Raw genomic sequence first — 19551 nt, forward strand, 5'->3', positions numbered from 1 at the left:
CACCCAATCCTGGACTGGAAGGCCCTGCTCACAGTCACTAATGCCCTGGTCACCTCCCGAATGTACTACTGTAATGTGCCGTACATGGGGCTGCCCTGGAAGAGTATCCAGAAGCTTCAGCTGGTGCAAAATGCAGCGGCACAGGCAGTTATGTGTGCCCCTAGAATGGCACACATTATACCTCTGCTATGTGAGCTGCATTGGTTGCCAGTTTGCTTCTGGGTCCAATTCAAGGTGCTGGTTTTGACCTTTAAAGCCCTTCATGGTTATTTGAGGGACTTCCTTCACCCGATTACATCTGCCCATTCCATCAGGTCTGGCAGAAGAGGTATGCTGTGGGTCCTGTCTGCAAAAGAGTTTCATTTAGTGGGACCCAGGAGACATGCCTTTTCTGCTGTGGCACCTGCCCTGTGGAACATCATCCCCCCCCCCAGGTGAGGTTGGCCCCATCCTTGACATCATTCCAGAAGTTCCTTAAAGCATGGCTATATCAGCAGGCCTGGGGATCTCAAGGAAATGACAATTTGATGAGACAGCTGCATTGTTTTTAATATCTATTCTCCCCACTATCTAGTATTCATAATATTGTTGATGCAATACAGTTGTACAATTGTCTTTTAATTGTGATTTTTAACATTTAGTTTTTTATGATGGTTTTTATGGTAAGCCACCTAGAGTCACTTTACTGTGAGATGGGTGGCTATATAAGTGTGAAAATAAATAAAATAATAAATAAATAAATAAATAAATAAATAAGGTTTATAAGGCTGCCCACTCAAACAATGTGACTCTGGGGAGTGTACAGAAGGAAAACGCAATAAACCAAAAGAACCAAATGACATAAAACAAACACATTATATAAATATAAAATACAAAATATAAAATAGCAGTCAAACTGTGATGGAATGGAATTATGAAGGCCAGGCTCAGGGAGATAAGCGTGTTCTTAGTTGGAGGAGTGTGGGAAGATCAAGAGGATGAGGCTGGCACCTCCCTGAGGAATTCAGGGTGTTGTGGCTGGCTGGCTTGGGAGCTAGGTTTCAGTCTGGGGAGATTTTCCGTAGAGAGGTTATAGCTAATAAACACAGTAGAACTGGATTTGTATTGTCTCTTGGAGTTCTTTGGGCTAAACCTGACACAAACACGATAATAAAAACAACCAATATTGGACTCAGCTCAACTGGAACCAAATGCCTGGGGAAAAAGTGAGGTCTTAACGGCTTTCCTAAAGGCAAGCAAAGTTGAGACCTGTAGAGGAAAGAGGGCATGGCCTTGAGGGACAGGAGGAAGAACCACTACCAAGAGAATGGTCAGATAAAAGAGGACTGAATCTGGGACAGGAATGTAATCTGAGTAACCATCTCAGACAGAATCTTCCCCAGTTCTCACGAAGATAAGGGAGGAAGCACATTTAGACTTGCAAGATTCTGTTACTATAGCTTTACAATAAAAGTAGTACTCACCTACATGACATTGGATTCATAGTCTGATCTACCTTGAAGGGCTGACAGTCATATATTGAGGTGGGAATAAGGAGATTGTTCCAGAGCGCAGGGACAACCACCAAAAACGCATGCTTCCTAGGTCCCATAATATAACAAAATTTAAAAGAGGGAACCTGGAGTATGTTCCTCCTATGGGAGCATGTGGGGCAGGTAGATTATCATGGGAGAAGGTGGTCCCACAGGTAACCCAGTCCTATGCCATGTTGGACTTTAAAGGTGATAAACAGTACTTGAATCACACCCAGAAATCTATTGGAAGCCAGTGCAACTTGTGAGTAGCAGTGGTATACAGGAGTAAAAACCTACACCCATACCACTCTACACCACTGCATTCTGGATTACCTGAAGCTTCCAGATGGTCTTTAAGGGCAGCCCCATGCAGTAGTCCAGTTGGGGGTGACTAAGGTGTGAGTGACCATGAGCAGGAGCTCCTGGTCCAGGAATAGGAGCAATTGGTGCACAAGATGCAGTTGTGCAAAAACCCACTTGGCCGCAGCTACCATTTACTTTTCAAGCAGGAACTATGAGTCCATGAAAACCTCCAGATTGTTCTCCAAGTCTGAACGGGGCAGTGCTACTGCATCCAGAACCAAAGATGGAAACTCTCCAACTCCCAAATCCAGAGGACCCAAAACCCATAACGACTCAGTCTTGGCATGATTGAGCTGCAACCGGTTCTTCCCCAACCAGATCCTCACAGCCTCCAGATACTGGGTTAGAACCTTAAAAATGTACATCTGGATATCATCTGCATATTAATGATACCTCACCTTGTATTGACAAATGACCACATCCAAGGGCTTGATGTAGCTATTGAAAAGGATGGTGGAGCCCTGAGGCACCCATAAAGCAGATGCCTCAAGCTTGATCCCTCCCCTTCCACCAACACTGATTGGAACTGGCTGAGGAGAAAGAACTGTTACAAAATGGTGCCTCCCACTCTTTCTTAGCTTCCTCCAGAATTCTGATGATACATAGATTAACCTGACAAGAGTGAGATTCCAAAGACATTATTTTGTCCTGAAGAGTTTCAGCCACCTTGAGTAAACCAATTACTCAATGGCTTCCCACTATCTTCCTCTGAGATATTCTAATGTCGGCTGTAACCATTCTGGAACTTAAAGTATTAACAGTGCTTTAACAACATTGATATCTTCTCTAATCTTAAGGAAAACAGCCATCATATCTTTCTCAGCAGCTGCTGAGATTGTTACTAAAAGGGTTGGGGAACTTTCTTTGGTGCCATCCATGTAGATAATGAAAAATAACTCAGCTAATTGAAATACACATAATCACCTGTGTCTCATGCTGATAATAATTGTTAACATACCAAAGGATTATCTGGATAAAAATTGTAGGGGGGTGCAAGAGAGGGGGGGTGTTGGTAGCTATCTGACTATAGCATCATCTTGACCAGAAGCCATCTCAGCAGAGAATTAGGGAAAAGAATCAGCAAGACCCTCTATTTATTCCCAAGTCCAGTGGCAGAACCACATCTTTAAGGCCTTGTGAAAAGCCAGTAGAGTTGGGGCCAATCTCATTTCTGGGGGAATATTTCAAAGGTGCATGATAGAAAAGGCTCTTTTCCTGGGCCCCACCAGAAGGCATTCCCTAATAGATGGGGCCTGGAGCGTGCCCATTCTGCTGGACCTTATGGGATGGATAGACATAATCAGGCAGAGGTAATCAGGGCGAGGTCCCCCAAACAATCAAGTCCCATGATATGAAGAGCTTTATAGGTTACAATCAGCACTTTGAATTGAACCTGGAAGCATACTGGTAACCAATGCAACTCACAGAGTTGTATTTAGGACTAGAAACAGTTAATCCAAGAAACAAGAATCTAAGACCTCTGATTATTAGTCTTTATTGGAAAGAAGATAAAAGTTATAGTATGGGAATGTTAGTGAGTGCTCTACTTTCAAATGAGACATCTATACATTGATACTGAAGCTCAAGCTCAGATACTCTGGCCACCTAATATGAAGAGAGGACTCTTTGGAAAAGACCCTGATGCTGGGAAAGATTGAAGGCAAAAGGAGAAGGGGATGGCAGAGGATGAGATGGCTAGATAGCATCACCAAAGCCATGAACCTGAAATTGAGCAAACTCTGGGAGGCAGTGAAGGACAGGAAGGCCTGGCACGATATGGTTCATGGGGTCATGAAGAGCCGGACAAGACTTAACGACTGAACAATATCAACTACTAATTTCAAATGAGACATCTGTATATAGGCAATTAAGGCAGCAAAACTCCTGCTCTTTCTGTGCAAAGGCTGGATGGACTTCTCTTTTATGAAAGGGAGGCAGTTTCCATCTTTTCAGTTTTGGTAACTGCTAGTCCTTCAATCAGTGTGAGAAATAACTTCCACAGCATGCCTTCCTACGCACTAAGGCAGTTTTGGAGGATAGGTGGAGGCAAGGAGGAGAAGAATCTGCATTAAAGAAGCATTATGGATTATTTGGACCCTTTTCAGTTGGGTTTTAGGCCTGGATATGGGACAGAAACAGCATTGGTTGCACTCTTGGATGATCTCTGGCAGGAGTGGGATTGGGGTAGTGCATCCATCCTTGCTGGGTGGTGCAGTTTTGTGCTGGTTCAACTCCTTCCTTCAAGGACAGTCCCAATTGGTGTTAACAGGGAGAGGTCCAGCCTGCGGCCCCTCCTTTGTGGGGCACCACAGGGTTCAGTATTCTCTCCACTCCTTTTTAACATCTACATGAAACCATTGGGTGAGATCATCCACCAGCATGGGATGAGCATATGTAGATGATACCCAATTATACATCTCCTACCTGGGTGATTTGAGTGATGCTCTGACCACTTTTTTGAGGTGACTGGAGGCTGTGAGGGTCTGGATGGGGAACAATAAGCTTCAGCTGAACTCTGGTAAGATGGAATGGCTGTGGGTTGGGGGCTCCTCTGTATCCAGGAGTTTACCATCTTTGGTTCTGGATGGGGTGACACTGCCCCAGACAGACCCAGTAGGAATCTGGGAGTCCTTCTAGACTTATGACTCCTGCTTGAGGAGCAGGTGGCAGTCGTGACCAGGAGGGCCTTTGCTCAACTTTGCGTTCTGCACCAGTTACCAGGAGGCCCTCCAGTCAGTCACTCATGCCCTAGTCATCTCCTGTATAGACTATTGCAATGCACTCTACATGGGGCTACCCTTGAAGAGTATCCAGAAGCTACAGCTAGTGCAAAATGCAGCTGAGTGGGCAATCTTGGGTGCCCCAAGGATGGCATGTGTAACATCTTTGCTGCGGGAGCTGCACTGGGTGTCAGTTTGGTTCTGGGTCCAATTCAAGGTGTTGATTATCACCTTTAAAGCCCTACATGGCATGGGACCAGGCTACCTGAGGGACCTCTCATCCCTATTACATTGATCCATCCCACCTGGTCAGGCAGAGAGGGTATGCTGTGGACCCCGTCTACGAAAGAATGTCATCTAGTGGGGCCCAGAAAGAGAGCCTTCTGTGCCGTTGTCCCTGCCCTATGGAACACTCTTCCCCCAGAGGTGAGGTGGGCTCCCACTCTCCCAGCCTTCTGGAAAGGGTTGAAGACCTGGCTTTGCCCTGGAGGTGGCTGGCACCTTGAAGACACTCCCTGAGTCTAATAACTTTGAATTAACATCAGTTCCTTGGAATCTATTTATTTTTTTGTATAGGGATCTTGTATTTTAATGTACTGCATTTTAATTAATATTTATTCTATTTTAATTAATGTTTATCCTTTTTACTATAAAGCACCCAGAGTCACTCTACAGTGAGATGGGTGGTGACAAATTTTTGAAATATAAATAAATAAATATAAATTACTTTAATGTAGGCTTTAACATTAGCCCTGGGCTTGTCCAAAACTGAAATAAATGATTCAGATGGAGACGATAGTATAGGAAAGTGTTTCAAGCTTTCTTGGGATTGGTTATCCTTAGCTTACTTGAATGATCAAGGTGAAGTATTTGAAAGGAGTATACATTTCATTTTTCATCAGAGAGAGAAGATGAATACTTAACGCCAAGAAAACTGCTTTTCAGAAACTAATTTTCAAGCATATAATATGTCTCTATACTGTCTTTTATTCAATCATTTGCCATAAATGGTATAGTTTATATCTCAAAGAAGCATTGGGATGGAGTTATTATCTTTTCCTTTGCAATTTGTTCTTTGGCACATGATTTGTAAATCATGCTAAAATTGCTAATTTTTTTCTTATTGGAACATTCGTCCCAATGCAAAAAATATGATTCAGAATAAGGAGGGCTGGGGCTGCTGGTTCAAGATAGACAAGGCTGCTCATTGTGTCAGAGTCCTGAATACAGTAGTATGGGATAAAGTAATATGAAAACAAACAGAATAGGAACTTATTTATTATTTTGATAAGAAGTGGGTAAGACAGCTGAGGAATCAGTAAAAGTAAATGTTACTAGCATATCTGCAGATCACATTGTTGCAGGATCACAAATACATTATATATATGTAAGCATGCAGGGTAGTGGTATGTGATGAAAAAGGAAGATGTGACTGTGTGTGTGGAACAAGTGCAATGTCTTCCCATTTTTAGTAGTGTATTAAGGTTTAATGAAGTATATTAAAGAAGAGCCAGTTTGGTGTAGTGGTTAAGGAACCAGGCTAGAAACTGAAAGACTGAGTTCTAGTCCCACCTTGGGCATGAAGCCAGCTGGGTGACCCTGGGCCAGTCACTCTCTCTCAGCCCTAGGAAGAAGACAAGGGCAAACCACTTCTGAAAACGCTGCCAAGAAAACTGCAGGGACTTGTGCAAGATGGTTAGTCTTGAAAAAAAGCATGGCTGCATTATGGGGTCAGCTTGTACAAGTCTCAAAGTAGGTGCACCTTTTTTAAGGCTCTCATAAAAGCCTTAATAAAGGACTTGTTAATGAATAGTAGAGAAATGCTTTGTTCACGTTTGTATGAAATGTTTCTTTTCAAAGCATGTCCAGTCCTTTTGCAGAATAAATAATGGGCTAATATTGTAATATATTGTGTAATATATTGTGGTATTGCAAAATAATTATGCCTACTTCCTTTCTTTTCTCTTTTCTTCCATGGAAACTTCACACATAGTGAAGAAAAGTCAATAAGCATAATTTATTTAAGAACATTAGATCCCTTGGTTCCCAGGATATTAAAATAAAATATATATTTTGATTTCTTTAAAAGATCTTCTCTATTTTTGTGAAGGAATTTAGAGCTGACTTGGGGTGGGGCAGGAATGAATGAACCATTAAGGGCTGGGAGTGCTTGTAGAAAAGATGACACAGTCCTGAGGAAGAGGGAAGTGTGAGAAAGAAATTCAAAATAACTCTACCTTGATTTTGTTTAACATAAGAAGGAAGCTTGGACAGGCTTTCATGTCTCTGTTATTCAGTCTTACTATGTATATGAGAAAGACCTTGAAAGACGGGGTGAAGAGATGCTATCTAGGGAATGATCAAATAAGAGAGGGCTTAGTCTGCAGCTGCATAATGGGCAGAGAAAGAGACTCAGAAGGGACCCTCCCTAGGTTCCCAGGTTGTAAAGGAGACGGAGGGAGATTTGTACCTTCAGGCTTGCAAGATTCTGTTAATGTAGCTTTACTAGAAAGTAGAAATAGCTCATCTGGTTGTGTTTCCTGTCTGGTCTACCTGGGAAGGCTGACATACTGCAATAAAAGACTTTTCTGAAATCCCTGCCAGGTCTGTTGCTTAACCTGGTTTTTCCCAAGGGGATATCCACAGGATTACTTTGAGTTTCTTTCTCATTCTTCCCTCTTTCCTAAATTCCTTTACAACTTTTCTATCTCCTACAAGCATTTCAAAGGAAAATGTATAAAGAATTTGGGATACAGAATTTGGGGTGGAGGGAAATCATCATATGTTTGAACAATATCTTATGATAATTGATTTGCTGATATAAAAATGGACCAATTTAAGGTTATTGATGCAGTCCTGATAGCTTTGATATTGGCATCAACATATATGAAGCATTGATCACTGTAACCTCTACAAATAGTAGACTGTATTGTTTTGAACTTACGGTATTAGAGAAATGAAAAAAAAAACTTTTTCAAAAGTATAATCTGTGGATACTTTGAAATCAGATTCATAGTTTGCAACTCTGGCACTGGCCTAATTAGGAAGTATGAAGTTATGAAGTTCAGTGTTCTTTTCAGCTTTTTTTCCTATGGACTTTTATTTGGAAATCAACTTAAAAATACAAATAGCAACAGCAACAAAATCACAGGCATGTTCTGGAGGGATTATTCCTGTTATGCATGTTTAGGGCTGAGGAAGGAAGGAAGGAAGGAAGGAAGGAAGGAAGGAAGGAAGGAAGGAAGGAAGGAAGGAAGGAAGGAAGGAAGGAAGGAAGGAAGGACGGACCCTTGTTTTAACTCCTTGGTGTCAGGCTCCCTGATTCTAAAATGGCAAAAGCTGCCTAGACAGGCTACAAAATAAAACTATTACTGCATAGTAGGGTGAAGCCACTTAAAACAGTTGATTGTTCTCGGTAAACATGAGCTCTTTTTTATATCCTTTGAATTTTAAATCCAGCATGTGGTTTTTCCCTACCTTTTCCGTGGCTTAATGGACAGCTTGCTTTTAATTTCTCAAGCTTGGCAATGAGTGGCAGTTGAATATGCTTGTGAGAATATTAGATAGTGTTTCATCAAAGCTGTGGCTAAAGAGCTTGTAGGGAGTAATGGCTTGGAGGAATTGTCCAAAGAAGTTATTATTCAACCTAGAATTATGTCAGAATAGAGGTGTTGTTAACCCCTTATAGACAGTGAATGTGGAGATAATGAAGAAGTTGTTTGTATCATAGGTATACTTATCTTAGAGGGTGTAATGGAACCTGTAGACAGTTCAGTGCTGGAAGCATGGCCAATGGTGTGTTCTACTCTGAAGATACTAAACAGAGTTAGTGTATCAGGACAGTCGGTGGACCTAGTCTTTGATATGTACAGATATAATTTTAAGGGCTTAAACTGGAAGCATAGAAACTAGCGCTACTCAGTCTAGACAGAATCATTGTTAAACATACAGCATGTGCAGTCCAATTACAAAGCTGAGAAATTAATGGCTAATAATCAGTTGAATCAAAAGGGTGGGAGGAAAAGGCTTAAGATTTAAACTCTGGGGCTGATAAATCAGAGGCATCTGCAGTGGGGGGTCAATAGCCTCAAAATGACTGGAACAAGCAAGCAGTTGAAGCCTCTTCCCTTTTTAATGTCTATTGCATACATCACACACGTGTAACAAGGGACAGGTTAAGTCTTGGCCTTTACATCTCTTAACCATTGTCAGACAATGTTTTTGAGAATTACAAATGAATCCAAGAAAGTACAGAATATGTCTTAGTAGCCTCTGACAGTGATATCTGAAAAAACCAAACTGATTTAAATCAAATGACACATGTATGAGGTGAGATAGCTTGTGATACTGAAGTCAGATAAGCTGCAGGAAAAAAAATCCCAACACAATTTAATAAAGCAAGATTTGAAATCTTGTTAGCACAAAAGGAACAGAAATCTTATAAATATTCAAAACCCTTAATCAAACAACTTAGGAAAAAAAACTGTTTGGAATGTTCATAATTACTTTAAGTGGCTTATTAATGCTATTTTATGATAGTGATAGTGCATTGGGGACATCTAATACTGTACTTAATTGTGTCACAGAAGCACACTAAACAATCCATGTTTGGTCACTTGAGATTATTATCCTAACAAATGAAAGCAGCACTTTCCATTATTAATAATTATTGGCATTTATGCCAATAATTGTTGGCATTATGGCTGGCTGGGGAACTCTGGGAATTGAAGTCCACACTTCTTAAAGTTGCCAAGGTTGAGAAACACTGCCATAGTGCAATTCAATTACTTACGTATATCTATATCTAGCCATCTAGTCCTCTAAAGTGACTGAAAGAGACTAGTTTGCCTAAGGGTGACAGATAATTTATGAGAAAGTATCATTTGAACCAGGAACTTTATGGCTCACTTTCCTATCCGCTATGTTATAGTGGCCAAATAGGCAAATAGCATGAATGGTTTTTCACCTCTCATGTCATGTTTGGATCCAGTGAACTGTAAACAGCAGCATTTTTCAGCAAACATGGTGGTGAATGTTGACCCCTGTGAGATCATATCCAAAAGACCATAGTCCTTGTCCTTAATTTCTTCTACTGACAATATTAATTCCAGGTTATTGCTGCAAATGCTAACTCCTGACCTTCTCTACCCATTAAAAATGGAAAGCTGTAAAACAACAGCTTTTGGTTGGATGTTTTTTGGTCAGGGAAATGTGTTCCTTACTAGGCTATACTCTTCCCTACTTTCCAACATTTTTCTCTTCTTAGTAGAAAGCCTTTAAATGTAAAAACTAACCACCCTATCAGTCACTCGTCTTCCTTTTTAAAGAAATATACAGAATTCAGTGGAGTTGTTTTTCATGTGGGCCTATGTAAGCTTAAATGTGTGTATAATGAAATATTTTACATGTATTTGTATGTCCTTTAAATAGTTATAACAAAGACTGAACTATTGAGTATAATAAAGATAGACCTACACAACCATAGGGTAAGAGGAATGGGCCACATCTAGGAAGCGCTTTCATTAGGGCTGCTAGATCTGGGCTGCAAAAATCCAGATGGCCTCCAGAGAGATGCAAAAGCATACAGAAAACTCTCTTTGCAGTCCCCTAGTGTTCATCTGACCTTTTGTAACCCAGAACTGTTAGCCCTACAAGCTTGTTTTTATATATATCTGGAGCCACAGTTACACCCTGTTTTGCAAACTACATAACTAAATGTTAGGATTTCTCAATTGTAGCTTGCAAAATAATGCCTCTGAGGATCTTCCAAGCTCATTTCTGTGTTCTTGGGCTGTTGCCTCAAACATCCCCGGCTTGTTGTATGCCCTAAACGCATATTATTCCTTTCCCTTTATTTGTACTATTATTATAATTCTTATTGTTATTTGTAATTCCAAATTTGAAGATAATTTGAAGAGTTGAGATAATGAAAAAAGGAGACAGGAGAGAGTCAAATGAAATCAGCAAAAAAATGAAAAAGAAAGCCACAATAACAGTGACCGTTTCTGTATTATCATCTACACTAAATCTTGCAGCCTCAGGTTTGAGATTTATAGCAAGATATCAGTACCTCACGGCCTGTGAAACTCACAAATGCAACAAAATGACAAAGGAGGAATAGGGAGGTTCCATTTTCTTTGAAATTGCTAGTTGCCAAATGGTATGTTATCATTTATATTTTTTATAATGATATAAATGGGATTTTTACTTGATGGTACAGAACAGTCCTTTAGAACCTCTTTTCATCTAGTGCTAAAGAAGAGATCTTTCTTTGAAATTAGAACAAAACAAAGAAAACTTTTAAAAAGATGACAATTACGGAAGTGTACATACATCCCCACCCTACCCAATAACACAGATGGAAATGAACACTTTAGCATGACAACTTTAAAAGAAATATTAGGCGTTTAAAGGAAACTTTACCTGATTTGCTCTGGGGAGTACATCTTTTTAAAAAGATGTCTTACTATATTCTTGGTGGCTGCTAGATCAAAACAGGGACTTTGGAATTCTCAATACAGAACAAAAGGCATTGATGTCAATGAAAAATCTAAAGATCAAAGAGCAAGAGGAGCAGGGCTTTCAAAATCTGGCCTTCTGCTTAGCTTCTTCTGTTCTGCTTTTCGTGTCTGCTCAAGACTTTGTAAACTTTACAAAAGAGTGTCTGATATTTCAAAAACATTGGATGCACTGGCCTCAAAACTATCTGGGCCTTACAAAGAGGCAAATTCCAAGAATAAAAACCACTATTTTGTGAGCAAAAGTCTATTCACATGGTCTTTCTCTTCTCCTCACTGTGGCCTTCCTTAATCCCCAAGGGTCTTCTCAATCCTTTTTGGAGCAAGACGAATTCCATCACAGTTATGCTTAAGGAAGACATTCTCTAAGCAGGCAGAAATGTTCTTGAACCCAAATTACTTCTCTGATTCTTTCATGACTGTCCTGGTAGGACAGCAAGATAGAAATCTTAAATCCTACTTAAAAGTATCAAGCTTGAAACTATAGATATTCTATGGCTTGAATGAGTGATGGCAGTGATGTTGAAGAGTGATGGCAGACTTTAACAGAGGCAAGTGAAAATTGTAATCAGAATGGAAATAAGTAAATGCATAAATATAGAAAGACAATAGAGTAGCTTTAATAAGACCCCCAGAGTATTCATTGCAGAGGAGAGATTCAAGGTAAGGGCTTCCTGCTCTATAACTAGGTCTTATATCAACTTTATTCATACAGTGGAAGGTCTTGCAGAATTTTGATTATTTATTAGTCAGATATTCAAATATTTATATCTCCCCTTTATCATTGGATTCAGGGTGAAATGTGTACAATAAAAACACTTTAAAAATTGTACCACTGAAGAGGATTTGGAATCTTCCTTAAAGATTTAGTAAGATTTATTCAGGAGAAAGAAGTGGAGAAAATGAAATTTGAGTTAGAACGATAATCTCTTTTTTCTATATATTGGACTGGGAATCATTATGGTCTAATTATCTGCTCCTCTCACTTTTGACTTATCATTATAATGTTGTTTAATATTTCTCCTTCTTATAATGAGGTGGGGGCTGCTTAACAAGATAAGTTACAGTGTTCCTTGAGAAGTATGTGGAGTATTACGGTATAACAATAAGAAGGAGAAAGGGAGAAAACTTTGTTTTCATGCCCAAAAGATATCCATTGCCTCCATAGTCCATAGAGTCTTCAACCATCTATCTACAGTATGATTTATTGAAAGTGAGAAGGGGGGTAGGGGGTGGGAATTGATAAAGAAAATCTTACTTTGATTCCTATCTCCAAATAGGCTTACTGAGATTTAAGCTATTGACAGAATGTAATGAAAATAATGTTATTTGCTGAACTGAGTTTACTTTTAACACACTGTTGAATGCATTTTATAAATGCTATATTTCTCTCTTTCCAACAGAGCAAGTATTGTGCAAAAACGAATTATTTATTTTCAAGATGAGGGATCTCTCACCAAGAGGTTGTGCGAACAAGGTACAGTGAACAATATTCCATTTCTGTTTCCATTCTTCTGGCTCTCTGTTGAATATGATCTGTCCACAACTTTTCTCTTTTAGTTGGGAGCACATATCAGCTGAATTTAAATATTTCTCAAAGTCATACTTATTTCAGGGCAAGAAATCTGGCAGATTTTATATGTTTTGGCTAGATTCTACTACTTCCTAAAGTAACTGCATCCTCAAAGTTACCTTTTGAACTTGTTTTTTGCTAGTATCTGAGAAATGAATTTTCTTTCAGAAATTACAATGATCTTGACTTTGACTTGATCTATGCTTAAATTCAGTAAACAAGTAAATCTCGGTGCTCTTCTGTGTAGGTCTTCCTTTGCTATTCATAACTAAAGCACAGGAAATGCTTATTGTAGAATCATTCTGAAATTTCCCCAGGCTGTAACGCTTACTGTACGCGCTAGGAAGTCTGACCAGTATTGTAGTCTTGGAAAAGTTTGTGTTAACAGCAAGCATTTCATGGGATTTAGAATGGAGCAGCAAAGGCAACCAAGCCCACATAAATGAGCATTGAAGTTTATTTACTGATTGAATAGAAATATAGAAAAGTTCAATATATATTTAGGCCTCCTGAAACAAATCTGACTTTTTCCACATGCCGAAGAACATATGCAGGGCTGTCATTTATGACTTCTGCTGGAAGTAGGGGTGGGGGGAGCAGAGTTGGCAAGCAAAATTGTCCCACTTTCTCTGATCTCTCAATACATGGAGAATATTTTGTGAAAGGGACGAACTTCTCTAACTGTAGTAACAAAGGTTAAGCAGATATTCCTTCCACATGTAAAGAAGATGGCCTTGAAGGACAGAGGGAAGATCCACTATCAAGGCAACAATCAGATAAATGAAACTTGAGCCCAGGCCAAAAAAAGTGGTTTGCAAAAACACCCCCCATCCCTGCCAAATTCTCATGAAGATAAAAGAGGGAGGAAAGGAAGCACATTCAGACTTGCAAGATTCTGTTACTAGAGAAGTTCCAATAAGAGTAGCTTTAGTCTGCATAATATCTGTTTCTTAGTCTGGTCTATCTTATAGGGATGGCACATATCTCAGATTTTTTTTAAAAAAAATGCATTCCTAGAAGAGGCTAACCTTGCCAATGAACGAATATGCCTGCTGAGAGAAGCAAGTGGCATAGGGGAAGTTATAGCCACTCATCCTCCCTTCATCTCCTCGGGTGCAGAGATAATGCAAAGTAGGCTTTTATGCAATTGCCACTATAAATTTGCAAGTTGCTTCATACAGGCTTATAGTGCCACTTTCACACTGCTGTTCCACACAGGGATAACCTAAAATATTTTGCCAGAGGAGAAGATGTAATTCCTTCCCTTTTCATTAACAGAAGCAAACTGGACAGGTAATTCAGCTTTACAACAGTGCTGGCCATGTTACAGTATTTCCACATTTTCATTTGTGTGAACAATTTGCTTAGAAGGATTGTAAAGTGTGTGTCCTTCAAATATTTATTTTCTCTTGAAATTAAATTCAAAATGCATAATTTTTATGCTGAAACCTTCCAGAGAATGCTTTCTGGATCTTCCTGAACATTCCTTTGTGCAGCATTGCAGAGGTAATTGCCATAAACTGATTTTACTTGTGGCTGTTTATTCTTTCAATAATAGTCATTTTTAAAGGGATTCCAAGGGAGATGACCTTTGTTTTTTCCCCTTTGACCCAAGGATCCTGGATTAGCATAATTTGGCCTTGACTTTGATACTCTTTCTTAAATATCCTGAAGTCTGTGCTCTAAGATGCTTAACTGAATTTAATAAACATGACATATCTGACACTGGCCAGGCTATCTCACTTTCTGAGTCTATTTAGAAATGCAGATTACTTTCAGTTTGAAATAGCTCTTTATGTCATAAAGGGTGAATGTGCTCAGTGAAGTCAGTGGAGCAAGTTACTTAAATGAAATTGAGATGTCTGTTTTCTGGTTCTGTATTGAATGCAGAAAAGTCAACGGAAGCATTCAAAGCCAACACAATTTGTCAAGAATCTGAATTGCATTCCATTTGTTTCTAAAAGAAGAAAACATTCTGCATCTAAACATTTTTGAAACTTGCTTTTTACAGCATGTTTTTATTTTTATTTCAAAGTTAAGTATTAGTATATGTACAAGGCATTTGCTTACATTTCATGTCATTATTTTCTACCTGTAATACCACTGGACTCTGCTGACACAGTGAACAGAGTTTTCATAAATTGACAGTTGGACATGCTGTTGCCTTCCTTTGGCACTTCCATTTCTATATGAAGGATTACTGTTTGGAAGTATACCTAGGAAAATTTATTTGTACTATCAAAACATAAACACCAATGGGAGAAGGTTTGATAGAAATATTTCCCCTAAATTATGTCTTTCAATGTTCTCTAATACTTTAAGGTGGGACCACCACAATGTGGGAAGGGAAAACAAGGAGCATCAATATTATTGATATTCTAGAATTCTACAACATAATACTTACGTTGCCAATATCTCCCCATCTGTACATGGCATTTCACTAACATATGGTACTATGTTTCAGGCCTCTTCACAGTAGGTAGTGTCATTTCAAAAAGGGGACTGGGAATCAGAAGGTTGATAGAGAAGAATGCAAATTTTGCTCCTGACTCCAACCAGGCAGAGTTTCAGCTGAAGCCATTTGTAAATAAAAGGCCATCTCTAGGTCCAACTTTAAATTCAAGGTCACAAATGTACCCTGCACTCAAAGGTGCGCATGCAGTCAGCTAACACAAATACCTAAAGTTGTGCTTTACACACAGAAAGATATATTGGCTTTCAAAAACATATTTGCAAAGTCTAGAGTTCCCACATTTTGCATACCAGCAAAGTTTGGTGACTTAATAAAGTTGAATTAGCATAAGTAATACTTCTTTTTCCTAGTTAATTATGAAACATTTGCTTTACCAGTGTTCTGGAGCAAAATTGAAATTCTAGTATTAAACTACATGAGGAAAACATCTTATATACGTATGCAGTCTTGCTTTTGACTGTAAAATACACTTTCTTAAAATACACTATTTTATTCCAACACTGATCCTATCCTACCAAATGTACTGCTGAATGTTTAACCTTCTTGTAATGAAATGGGAAATTATCTCCTAGGGAAGTTCATTCAGAACAAGAACCCAATGATTACTTATGCCTTGGTCACTTCCTATTTGGGTTATTGCACTGGTCCAGAATGTGATAGCACAGGAGGGTATGGGCACACTTTGGTATGCCTATGTAACACCACTTGTTTGTGAGCTTCAGTGGTTTCCACTAGTTTTTGGGTGTAATTCAAGGTGCTGGTTGTCACCTACAAAGCTCTTCATGAGTTATTTGTAGGACTGCCTGTCTCCAATTATTTCTGCCCATCTCAAGAGATCTGATGTGGTGGACATGCCCCTGGCCTTTCAGTCATGCTACCTGTGGACCACTGGTTATGTGCTCAGATTGCCGTGAGCAGTCTGTAGGCAACTCTTGAATCCATCGGTGAGTTTGAGAGGCCCAACTACATAAATTGTGAAAGAGCATGGTGAAATAGAAAAGCCAGATGGACCACATGGGATGAGTAGAGTAACTCCCTCTATCACCAAACAAGCAAGCTACTCCAAAGAAAAAGAAAGACACTGCTACCAGGAAGCCACATGGAATCTTGTGCCTGGGTTGACTTAAGAATATCCATTGTAACTGAGCAAGGAGAAGGAGCAACAAATACAGGCATATTATGCAGAAGATTACTATAAGAGGAAGAAGATGAACATAGGCCTTGGCCCCAATACTCATAGAGTCAAGTTTTCAGTATTATGTCTTATCTACAGTTTTATACTGAAAAAGAATCCCAACTGTCCTTTATATCATAGCATATTTTATATGTGATAGTGGTAGCACATACAGCCACTGACACATATCTCTTAGACTGCTTTTGACAAAAGAAAAACAATTCGCAAAAGATACTAACCTTGCCAATGAGCCAACTTGCCAGCTTAAAGAAGCAAGCAGCCATAAAGTAATAGATTCTCCAATCTTAATAGGAGCTTGTTTTATTTAAAAGCGGCATTTTAATTTTTAAGCTGGAATAGGACACTTACAGTAGGCATTGGTTCAGCACAATGTTCTAAAAGTTCTTGATTGGACAAGTTGGAAGTTGCTGTGCTATCCTTTCCTTATGCCTGGTATCTCTGCCTTAACAAAAGTATAAAGGAATATTTAAGAAGTTTATTGTGCTGAAAGTCTTGAAGCTATATAAGCTGAAACTATGCAGAGTTAATGTCCTCTGGTCTACTGTCCTCTTTTCAACCCATTCTGTCAGGAAAATATAGAAGCTGGAGACATTTGGATTAACCTAAGGAAAAATATTTTGTTGATTCCAATCTTGAATCAGTAAAATCAGATACTGATGCCTTCAACAACTGATTTACAAACTCAAATTGAACTATATCACCTTTAAATCTCAAATTCAGATTGGGTCTTGGCTGAAAGTTTAGATGAATCAGTTCTATGATTTCCAACCATGCCGTATTTATATCAGTTTTTTGTGGGTTAACAAATAGCTCCCAATAGAAAGTACTGAATGTATATATATATTGTTTATCAATGTTTTGTTCCAGATCCATCTTCAAGAATACTTACTCTCTTATCCATGGGAAAACGAACACATTGAGTGTGTGTGTGTGTGTACACAAACAATTGTATAGCATATAATTGTAGTCTAGTTGATTTATTCATCAGAAAAATTAAATAATTTTTAATAAATTATTTGTATTGGTTAATCAGCCTCATCAAAAAGGAAGAATAATGGTTTGGGCTTTGAAACCAATATTTATAGTACATATTCCTTGGCAAAAGCCTATGGTTACTTACAAAAGGAAAGATGGATGATATGGTACAGAAACGTTCTTGGCATTATGTAATACCACCTGAAACAATGGAGTATAGAGTGATGTGATGCAGAAATGTCATGTTGCATTGACAGGAAGAGGTAAATAACAGATGCAAGTAAGCAGACAGATGTAGATACTATTCTAGGTACACCTCCAAAGAAGAAACTCATGGTAGAACTGGATCCTGGGAAGTTGCTATACACATGCCTGTTTCAGGGTCCAGCCACCATCATCCTTGGGGATTTCTGACAGGCAAAAAGGACATAAGGTGATTTTTGCTCTGTATATGGTGATAATTCTGTTTCATTTAATGAAATCCCTCCACAGATGTGCTTATTGTCTTTGAATCTAAACAAAATCTGTTGCCTAGTGTCTTGTTAGGGCATGATGTATCATGTGTTACACAAAATAATGCCTTACATTATTTATTTCTTATTAGACTCAGCCATGGAAGGTGTGACAGATAAGCCCATCTTAGACTGCTGTGCCTGTGGAACTGCTAAATATAGGCTTACTTTTTATGGAAACTGGTCAGAGAAATCACATCCAAAAGATTATCCACGTGAGTATTTTTTTTTTCATGCTTTAGACGACCCTACATGTTCTTTCAAAGGACTTTAATTGTTTTGTGTTCAGATTTTACATATGCACAGAAAAGCAACTGAGCTTTCATACCCAAATGCAACACAATGGAAGATTTTTCAGTTGTTTTAACAGATTGTGAGATTTCAACTGCCCTCAGTTGTCACCCTATAGGGAAAATAGTAAGATAAAATACCATTTGAAAGCATTTAATGTGTAGGATTACAGACCTAATTGGTTGCTTATTTAACAACATGGCACCCTATTGCACACATGCTCTGTGCTATTATTTTCAATGCTGATCAATATTTTATATATACATTTAATGTAATATAGTCCTGATTCTTAGTGGGAAAAAAGGCCAGCCATTATTTGACTGTAGCTCCCTGTGTTAGAGATCCTAGATTTTTACCATATTTTTTTTTCAGTTATGTTATTGGACTTAACTTTTAGATCTTTAAATATTAGCTTCATATCAGTGGCAGTGAAGCCAATCAAGTAACCTGGAATTTTGAGTCACATTTATTTTTGCTTTAATAAAGATTATACAATAGGCAACATATTATTAAAGGCTTTGTGTGTAGTTTTATTCTTTAATATTGCCTTGTTCCCATGCAACAAGCTGACATTCATGCTGCCAGAATTTTGTCTATATATCAAATGTTATTGATATCAGCTTCATAGATTTTTGTCTCAACTTTATTAAGTTGAAGACTGTCTGGTTCAGATATAGAGCTGTGTGGGCTAATAAAGGAGTTTATATTGACACATTAAAATTTGTGCTTTGAATTTGTGACTATGTAGTTGAAACCATAGAGCAAATGAAAAGATTAACTTTTCCTACAGCTAAGATTCTATAGTGATTGTAGATGTAGGAGAGTATTTGAAATAAGATATCTATCAACTTTATAGTCTGCCTCTATTGGCAGGCTAAAAATAAAGTTATTTTGTTATTTGTAGGCATTTTTCTGAATAATGTGAGTACCTTGTTCTGCTGGTTGCTCAGTTAATGAATATGTATGAGTAGTCTTTTCAGCACAAATGAGACTAAGCTTCCTTTTCAATTATTATTTCAACCTGGCCATCACACTGCCCCTGGGAGTGGATTAAAATATCTATTAAAGACTATAAAATCACTTATAAATATCATAGTATTTGTTACCTAATATGACCCACAAATCTTTGCAGCTCATCTTCAGCGTGCATGGAAAAGTGGGTTGTTAGATGTGTCAATTAGTTTGATCCTACTTTCTCCTTGTGGCCAGCCAAAGTCAACAAATGGGCATGGAGAAAGTAAGATAGCTGGCATGCTTCCTGAGGGGCATGCAGAATACAGGAAGATTTTCATTCAGCAGCTACAGTTGATTTTACACAGTTAAAAGAGTGGTGGATTTAAATCCAGGACGCAGTCATTGAGAATTCCTCCACTGATTTAGTATTTTTATAGCCCATTTTATTTCAAGGGAATATTGC

The 19551-nt window shown here is 38.6% G+C and overlaps 1 protein-coding gene across 1 annotated transcript in view; it reads left to right on the forward strand.

Annotated features, from left to right (window-relative positions):
• SPON1 (spondin 1) overlaps positions 1-19551 on the forward strand; it is a 303833-nt gene that overhangs the window by 84911 nt on the left and 199371 nt on the right. The window contains exons 4-5 of the mRNA XM_088145876.1: positions 12519-12592; positions 17936-18058. Of these exons, the coding sequence (XP_088002002.1) occupies positions 12519-12592; positions 17936-18058 (197 nt within the window). The remainder of the gene's footprint in view (positions 1-12518; positions 12593-17935; positions 18059-19551) is intronic.

This window comes from Python bivittatus, unplaced genomic scaffold (assembly GCF_059951505.1).
Source record: "Python bivittatus isolate LINGU-HERP-01145 unplaced genomic scaffold, Pbiv_v1 ctg000480_np1212, whole genome shotgun sequence".
NCBI classification, from domain to species: domain Eukaryota; kingdom Metazoa; phylum Chordata; class Lepidosauria; order Squamata; family Pythonidae; genus Python; species Python bivittatus.